At 43.0% G+C, this 9,190-nt stretch overlaps 1 protein-coding gene and 1 long non-coding RNA gene across 2 annotated transcripts in view; one reads left to right on the plus strand and one right to left on the minus strand.

Moving 5' to 3' along the window:
• Window positions 1-6,882: 6,882 nt before the first annotated feature.
• Window positions 6,883-7,918, plus strand: LOC116094010. The gene is made up of 2 exons (XR_004119925.1): window positions 6,883-7,361; window positions 7,830-7,918. It is a non-coding gene; the product is annotated as an uncharacterized LOC116094010 (long non-coding RNA).
• A 734-nt stretch (window positions 7,919-8,652) lies between these two features.
• The window catches only part of Mgarp (mitochondria localized glutamic acid rich protein), an 8,416-nt gene continuing 7,878 nt past the window's right edge, over window positions 8,653-9,190 (minus strand). Inside the window, exon 5 of the mRNA XM_031376118.1 lies at window positions 8,653-9,179. Coding sequence (XP_031231978.1) covers window positions 8,988-9,179 — 192 coding nt within the window. The 3' untranslated portion in view covers window positions 8,653-8,987. The remainder of the gene's footprint in view (window positions 9,180-9,190) is intronic.

Here is a 9,190-nt window from a genome sequence, read left to right on the forward strand (position 1 = left end):
CGTGCGTGTGTGTGTGTGTGTGTGTGTGTGTGTGTGCACGTGCACGAGTATAGAAAGGATGTAGGGGGATGTAGGAGGATGGAGAGGGGTGGCTCAGCAATTACCAGTACTTTTTCCTCTGGAAGAGAACCCAAGTTCAGTTTCCACCATATATGTGATAGCATCTGCAACTGAGTTTCAGGAGATCCAGCATCCTGTTCTGGTCTCCACTAGGCACACAACTCGTGCACAGACATGCACGCTGGCAAAACACTCACCCAGATAGAATAAAATAAATGGAAGAGGGTCTGGAGAGATAGTTAATAGTTACAAGCACTGGCTGCTCCTCCAGAGGACCAGGACTCAGTCCCCAACTGTAACCCACAACCTCTGTGAAAACAGTTTTAGGAGCTACAATGCCTCCTTCTTGCCTCCACAGCCAATAGGCATGCATGTGGAGACACCCATGCAGACTAAAGGCTAAATACCCACACACATAAAAGTTAGGAAAATTAAACATACAAACAAAAATAAATGAAAGCATATAATTTTCCTTTCATTACATTATAAAATGTTGTTTGAATATGAAGTGTCAGGGCTGGTGAGATGGCTCAGCAGGTAAGAGCACTGATTGCTCTTCTGAAGGTCCTGAGTTCAAATCCCAGCAACCACATGGTGGCTCACAACCACCCATAATGAGACCTGACATCTTCTTCTGGTGTGTCTGAAGGCAGCTACAGTGTACTTATGTATAATAATAAATAAATCCTTAAAAAAAAAAAAGAAAATGAAGTGTCCCCCTCAAGGCTTGTGTGTTTGGTCTTCAGCTGGGTATGCACTTTGGGAAAGTCGTAAAACTAGTTGAGAGAAGTGCATCCTGGGACCAGGCCTCAAGGTCTTCTAGCTCAGGCACACTTCTTGTTCTTTTTAAAAATTGTTTGATTATTTATATTATCCAGATTGTATTCTGCCTGCTTGGATCCTGTGTGTGAGAGTCTTAGATCTCCTGGAACCGGATGTGAGCTAGGAATTGAACCCCGGTCTTTTGGAAGAACAGCTGGTGCACTTAACAGCTGAGCCATCCCTCCAAACCCCACTTCCTGTGATTTGCACTAATGCTGATGGCTGATACAATGAGACAAGCTGACATGGTGTGCAAAGACATTGCCCTCAGGGCCTGTAGGGCAAACTAAATCCTCTCTCCCTCACAGGGCTTCAGCTAGAATATTTTATCACAACAACAGAAACTAAGACACAAGAGTATTATTTGTCCTAAACCCAGATAGATCTTTCTTTATCCCTAGCCCATATTTTACATTCCTGATAATAAAACAGGAAATTACTTCAAGGAAATCCCTGGAATAAAGATAGAGAATAATGTCCAAACCATTAAAAGATATGAGATTTTTAAAATTTTAATTAAAATTGACCAAACGAAGAATAAAAATCAAGTACTATCTGATTCTTAAAAACTCAAAGAAGGAAGGGAGAGGAAATATTATTCAGCTGTCTGTCCATCATGTCTGGACACCTTGCAAAACTATTTATTATTTGTATCTGGGAGAATAACCAGGCTTCTTCTGGCTTCCTGTGTCCCAGGAGACCCATGAGAGGGAAAAGCTGATGGTTTCCTCTGGTTTTTATTTTATTTTTTTAAGAAGGTCACTGTTGGATTTAGAACCACGTACTTGTGCTGGCTGGGAGAGCAGTCTACTACTGAATGGGAATCCCTGCTCTCTTTGCACCTTTTATTCTGGGTCAGGGTCTTACTAAATCATGCAGGCTGGCCTTGAACTTAGAACCCTCTTGCCTCAGCCTCCTGAGGAACTGGTTGACAAGCCTGTAATACCACGCCAGCTTCCTTGTTTCTCTTTGATCCGACTGTGCCATCACAGTCTGCTTCCAAATATTTATGTTGACAAGCTGACTGATGGCAGGTCTTGCTGCTTTAATCTGTTCAGGTTTTGATAGAATGAATTCTCGATACTGTATTTCTTTACCGTGTTAAAGAGATTGAACATGCATGTTCCTTTAGTTTTTAATTTATTATTGTGTGTTATGGGGTGGGTTTGCAGATGTGGAGATCAGAGGACAACATTCAAGAGTCAGCTCCTTCCTTCTTGAGTTCTTGGCATTGAACTTGGTTGTCAGGCTTGAGCCACAAGTCTTTCTGTCCTTGGAACCACCTCATTGTCCCTCATTCACCTCTAATATTAAAATTGAAACTGAAATCAGAATATGCTTACCAATTCAGTCAATAAATACACAGTGTGAGCCACTGAGATGGCTCAGCAGGTAAAGCCTTTGCTGCATTTACTCCTCAGGCCCCACAGGGTAGGACAGAGAATGAGGGGTGGACAGGGTTATTAGTGGGGGAGCTCATGCTTTTAATTGCAACAGTCAGGTGGCAGAGGGAGGTGGATCTCTATGAGTTCAAGGCCAGCCTGGTCAACATGGCAAATTCCAGGCCAGCCAAGGTTATGAGACCTGGAGAGTGTGTGTGTGGTGTGTGATGTGTGATGTGTGTGTGTGTGTGTGTGTGTGTGTGTGAGAGAGAGAGAGAGAGAGAGAGAGACAGAGAGACAGAGAGACAGAGAGACAGAGAGACAGAGACAGAGACAGACAGAGACAGAGACAGAGACAAAGAGACAGAGAGAAAGAGAGAGAGACAGAGAGAGAACAGATACTCATGTGGCATCCTTCTGACCTCTGCACTTTTTGTATACTTATACTTTGGCACACAAACACTGACATATATACCCCTAACAAATGCTTTTAAATAGCTTTTAGCTACACTAAATAAATTAATAAATGAATTAATTAATAAATGCATAATGCAATATATGATGCTATATTATAATTATAAAATGCAAGTTTATTTTATTTATTTAGGGGATAACAATGAAGAAGAACACAAATAGATTATAGTAGGAAAAGTAACTTATTTTCAAATATTCAGAATACCCTCTGAAAAAAGGCCAAGAGGAAAAAAAAGGAGAAGGATGGAGACAGACTGTGGGAAGGAATAGTGACCATGAGTCCCCTGTGGCAGCGCATGTCTGTAAGCACCACACTTGGGAAGTGAAATCAGGCTGATCAGGTGTTCAAGGCTACCCTCAGTTACACAGGGAGTTAAAGCTTAGGAAAGAGAGAAGAAACTATGGAAATAGGCAAGAGGTATAGATCAGTGGTAAAACACATGTCGCATGTGCAAGGTCATGGTTTCAACTCTTAGGAACAACTCTTTTCTCCTAGAGAACAAAAAACACCCATTGGAGCTATAGATTGGGGGGCAACAAATCATTGTATGCATGTATGTATGTATGTATGTATGTATGTATGTATGTATGTATGTATGCATGCATGCGGCTGAGCATGTGCCACAGCACATGTGTAGGGGTCAGAGGTCAAGTTCCAGTAGCTGGTGCTCTCCTTCTACTATGTGGGCCCTCGGTAGCAAACTCAGCTCATCATGGAAGCAAGTGTCCTTCTCTGCTGAGTCATCTGGTCAGCCCCTTTATTTTCAACCATGTATCTTCCACAGGATAAAAATTGTAGAGAGTTGAGGTGATGGCCAGGTTTGAGTCTGAAGAAGGATATGAGAAACTCTGCTTCCAGTTAATGGCTGCAAGAAAACAGGAAATTAAATTTAGAGAAGCAAGAAATGCTCCCATAACTGAAAACAGTCACTAGGTAAGAAAGGATGAAACAAGCTGTAAACAGCAGGCTTCATTACTGTCCTCGTGCATACCTCTACTGAAGCTACCGTACCACTGGATAAAAACCAGTGTCCTTGCAAGAACTTACGTAAGTTCTCACAGAAACTTTATTTGACTGACTTTTCTTGAAGGAATTTTAAGAAATTATGAGGTGGGGCATTAGGCAGTCAGCTTAGGACAGAGCTAGTCACTCTGATATAAAGAGTCAGCTTTGAAAATAGCTGGGAACATCTCTTGAGGAACAGTGGAGCTACACTAATTCGAAGCGGCAGATGTATTCACACTGGGATGCGCCTGGCCTGTGGTGGCTGCTCTTATGTAAGCTGATTAGGCTTGAGCTGCTTGGTGGACCGTTCAGAAAGCCTTAGAGCATGGCCGAGCCCACACCCTGCATTTGCCCTCTCTGGTTTATGGAAAAGATGTGAAGGACGGTGGACATGGGGAAATCAGTGCTAGATCGATAAATATCATGCTTCTTAAAATCAGTGAAAAATCCCGCCTAGAATAACAGATGGGCTTTGTATAGAGAGGGAAACCAGGCTTCCTTCTTCAGGCAAAACATTTGTATTTGTATTTGAGAATGTATTTAGTTGAGCACCTGTAGAATCTGAGGAAAGTTTACATCAATGTTATAATTATTTTAGGGAAGTTATAATAACGTATCAGTTTGGTTTCCAACCCCCGGGGGTGGGGGTGGGGTGGGGAGGAACTGAGGTGCATATTTTAAATATCAAAGCAGACCAGCTGTTCTAGTCTGGTTTCTGTTGCAAAGGGGAAATACTCCACACAAAAGCAACTGGGGAGCAAGGTTTATTAAACTTGCAGGTTATAGTTCATCTTCTAGGGAAGCTGCCTCAAGAACTCAAGGTAGGAGCCTGGAGGTAGGAACTGAGGCAGAACCCAGAAGGAGCTCTGCTTTCTGCTTTCTGGTTTTCTTCAGGCTTACTTTCAGGAGACTGCTGCTGCTGCTTCTCCTCCTCCTCCTTCTCCTCCTCCTCCTGCTCCTCCTCCTCCTCCTCCTCTTCCTCCTCCTCCTTTTCCTCTTCCTGTTCTTCCTTCTTCTCCCTTTTCATCTCTTGCCCCCCCCCACCTTTCTTTTTCTTTTAGTTTTTCAAGACAGGATTCCTCTGTGTAGCCCTGGCTGATTTGGAACTCACTGTGTAGATCAGGCTTGTCTCAAACTCAGAGATCCACCTGCTTCTACCTACCAAGTGCCACCAAGTCTGGCTTTCAGCAAGCTTTCTCATATAGCCCATGCCCACCACCCACAGTGGTCTGGGCCTTCCCACATCAATTAGCAATCAAGAAACCATGGGGTGTGTTTCCAGCCCCTACATATACACAGTCATTGAGGCATAAAACAGGGGTGTCTGTTTCAAGAACTAATGTGAAATCATTTATGATGTCTGAATTGTGTGGAAGGAAAGTAGCTGAGATCTGCAGGAAAACACAATGACCAGAATAATAAGGGGTTTTACTTATTTTGTGTGTTCGTGTGTGTGTGTGTCTATATGTGTGTGTCTGTGTATATTGTGTCTATATGTGTGTGTTTAAAGTAGTGAGCAGTGTGTATGTGTGAGTGTGTATATGTGTGTGTATGTGTGTGAATGTGTGAGTGCATATGTGTGTATGTGTGTATGTGTGCATGTGTATAAGCATATGTGGAGGTCAGTTCCAAGTCAGTCAGATTTTTCACAGAAATATTTGGCTTTATGCATGGCAGTGTGGCTCAGAGATAAGAGAGCCAGCTGGCAGAAGCAACAGTGATTACCAACACTGCAAATAATAATATACTAATTTGTTAGTATTTACCTCATCAGTGATCAGATCTCTTACCAGTCTATGAAGGTTTCAGCTTGTGAAACGTCCCTAGTAGAGTATTGTATACACACTTTTAAAAAAAATTATTTATTTATTGTATGCATATGAGTACACTATTATTTTCTTCAGACACACCAGAAGAGCACATCAGCTCTTATTACAGATGGTTGTGAGCCACTATGTGGTTGCTGGAAATTGAACTCAGGACCTCTGGAAGAGCAGTCAGTGCTCTTAACCACTGAGCCAACTCTCCAGACCCTGTTTGTACACTTGATACTTGATTGATGGTACTGTGTTGGAAGGCTATGTAGCCTCTTTGGGGGAAGTGGGTCCCTGAGAATGAGTCTGGATGGACCTACCTTTAAATGTTGATTTTTTTGGTTGTGTAGTGCTGGGGACTGAATAGAAAGCCTTCAGTATGCCAGGCAAGGGCTCTGCCACTGAGCTAACTCCCCAGCCAAATTATCATCATTTTGCATGCATAGATTTTATTTTGTAGGTTCCACTGTAGAGCCTCATTCCCACATCTGATATTAGCTACAGGCAGAGCCTAAGGCATAGTTGTTGAAGGCAATGGGGGAGGGGGGAGTTTATCTTTAGTTTACAGTTGCTAAATCTTCATGTAGGGCACAGAAACTTTTATTACACTATTCTACTTTTGTTTTAGGTTCTTCTACAATAAGGAGTTAAAAAGAGAAGTCTGCATTTAAGGTTTTCTTTCTAAGATGAGAGAACTTCTTTTTTGTGGCTGATCTATATGGCACAGATACCAGATGTTGGGAATGAAGTCCAGGTCCTCTGCCAGAACAATGTTTGTTCTCAACCACTGAACCCAGGCCCAGCTGCCAAGCCTGCTTGATTGAAAGCATGATGATAAACGTCCCAGCTCTTGATAACTGAGTCACTGAACCAGCCCTGGATACCCTCATTGTGTGATAACTGCCTCTGTTCTTGAATAATTTTCAGTTTCTCTTCTTTATAGGAGAAACTATCTCAACTAAAATAGTGACCAAGAGCCAGGTGGACATGTCTTTAATTCCAGCACTCAGGAGGTGGAGCCTGGTCTACAGAGTGAGTTCCAGGACAGCCAAGGCTACAGAGAAACCCTGCCTTCAAAACCAAATTAGTTAATTAATTAAAAAATAAAACAGTGGCAAAATCTCTCTCTCTGTCCCTGTCTCTCTCTCTGTCTCTTTCTCTGTCTGTCTCTTTCCCTATCTCTCTGTCTCTTTCTTTTTCTCTCTGTCTGTGTATCTTCTGTTTCATCTCATTTATTTTTTATGTATGTATGTATGTATGCATGTATATATGTATGTATATGGCTACTTTGCCTGCATGTACATCTGCAAAACAGAAGATAGCATCAGAGAAGTTGTGAGCTGCCAATGTGAGTGCTGGGAATTGAACTCAAGACCTTCAAAAGAACAGTGAGTTCTTTTAGCCACTTAGCAATCTCTCCAGCCCCGACTGAGCAACTCTTTAATTTATCCACGGGTCTTAGGTTTATGGGTCTCATGAAGACTTGATACTGAAATCAGAGGCAACTACAAGGTGTCATTCTGTCCTTGGAGTCCTGATTGAGTCCTGTGGTTTCTGTGTCTCTACCTCTCAAATCCCAGGGCGTTAACTGCTTAGGATTTCACTTTCGTCCTTCTATTCCTTCCTAACGTAGGCATGCCCACCGTCGACCTTCCAAAGTAACATTCCTTAGACGCAGGGTCGTCAGCGAGCATTGTTACTGGAAGAATGCTCTCTGGAGAATGGGGGAGGGAAGCAGGAAAGCTCGGTGTTAAGCAGGGCATAATCTCTTCAAGGACCTGCTTCAGTTGCGATCCGACTCAGGTAGAGCTTTGCAGCTGGCCCCAGTTTTTGCGGCTCTGAGAGTCAGTCGTTGGTTGTGCGCTGCCTGGGGTGAGGGCCAGCCAGGGAGGGGGTTGGAGAAGGATGCGGATAGTCAGAGCAGCTGGGAGCAAATGTATCCAGTTAAGGGGATCAAAACAGAACGTCAGCAGTGGCCACATTTAACCCCAGTAATGCCCCAAATCTTGCATAACTCTGTGTTATCTAGGCCATCTCCCCCTACCCCACCCCAGGTCTCCTTTGAAACAGGCCTTTCTATGTATGTAGCTAGAGTTGACCTTGAACTCATGATCTTTCATGCCCAGTCTCTGAGTGCTAGGGTGAAATAGGCAAGCATCATCCTGCATGGATTCACCCACTCCCTTTCTTTCTGAGACATCTCCAGTTATTCTTCCTTGTTCTTACTCTGCTTCATTCATACTGACCAACTCAAATTCTGGAACTTTCCAGCATGCACGGGCTGCAGATGAATTGTGCTTTTCTGCTCCTTCATCTGGCATTATTCCCTCTACGGAGTCATCAGTCTTTATTAAAAGGCACCTTCATAAAAAAAGGTTTGTTCTGGTTGGGTATGGTGGCACATGTCTATAAATCTAGGACTTAGGACACCGAGGCAGGAGGATTTGAAGTTTAATGCTAGCTTTGGGGCTACGTAGTGAGTTTGAGGCAAGGATTGTGATAAAATAAAATAAGACCCGCTTTTACTGTCATCTAAAATGACAATTTCACTCCCAACCAATACTTACAAATTCTACCTAGTCCCTATATATAATTTTCTTCTTTGTTTTATTATCTAATTCCACTCAGAAATATATACTAAGGACTACCAAAACAGTAGCTGGTAGACTGAAAGGCGCACTGCAAGGGTTTGTTGCATGCGATGCATACGTGCATGAATGATTCCTGGCAGGAAGCCGAAGACCTCAGTAAACACTGAACTGAACCAGAAAAGCAAGGCATCCTCCCTTATGTAACGAGTTAGGGAAAGGGCAGAGCTCTACAGAGCGCTAGTTTTCCTTCAGCACTACTACAAAGCTTGGTTTCTTCATGTGAAGATGTCTATATGTATCTTAATATACAGTACACTGTATTTCTACATGTACATAGTAAGAATAGAACCCCTAGGCTGGGTGTGGTCATGGCTCACATCTGTGAACCTGGCTCAAAGCAAGGCTGCCAGCCCAAGCTACATAGCGAGCTCCCAGGCCAGCCTGGGTCAGAGTCATCCTTATTCAGATCACAAACTCCCCTCCCCCAACAAGGACTAGAAACATTTAGGATTTTCTAGTTTTATTTAAATGAGTTCACGTCAGACCCAATAATCTAGTCTTACATATAATAATGAGAAAGGCAAAGCGAAATCAAAGTGACACCGGTTGCATAGGTCACTCATTTTCTAAAACGTAAAACTTAAATTCGAACTTAACACTATTTAAGGTCTTAACACAGCCTGATTTTAGAGGGTAGAAAACTATGGAGACATGTAAAACACCAAATCCCAATCAAATATCTATTAGTAAAGCCAAATTCTTTAAGGTATTTTAAAATATTCTAGGAAGAAGGGCTAAGGTTACTAAAAATACAAAAGCAACTATAGATTTTTGCAGATCAGCCTTGGGGTGATGCTGCTTCTGCTGTGACCTCGGTTTCTTCTTGTGACTCAGGCTGGGCAGAGGGTTCTGAGCCTAAGGGAGGGCTTTCTTCTAGTTCGGCACTCTCCTCGGAGCTCGGGTCCGCAGCAGTGGTACCTTCAGCCTCCTGTCTGGTATCAGCTCCCTCCTGGCCGGTATCAGCCCCCTCCTGGCTGGTAT

The sequence above is a fragment of the Mastomys coucha genome, unplaced genomic scaffold (assembly GCF_008632895.1).
Source record: "Mastomys coucha isolate ucsf_1 unplaced genomic scaffold, UCSF_Mcou_1 pScaffold16, whole genome shotgun sequence".
Taxonomy (NCBI): Eukaryota; Metazoa; Chordata; class Mammalia; order Rodentia; family Muridae; genus Mastomys; species Mastomys coucha.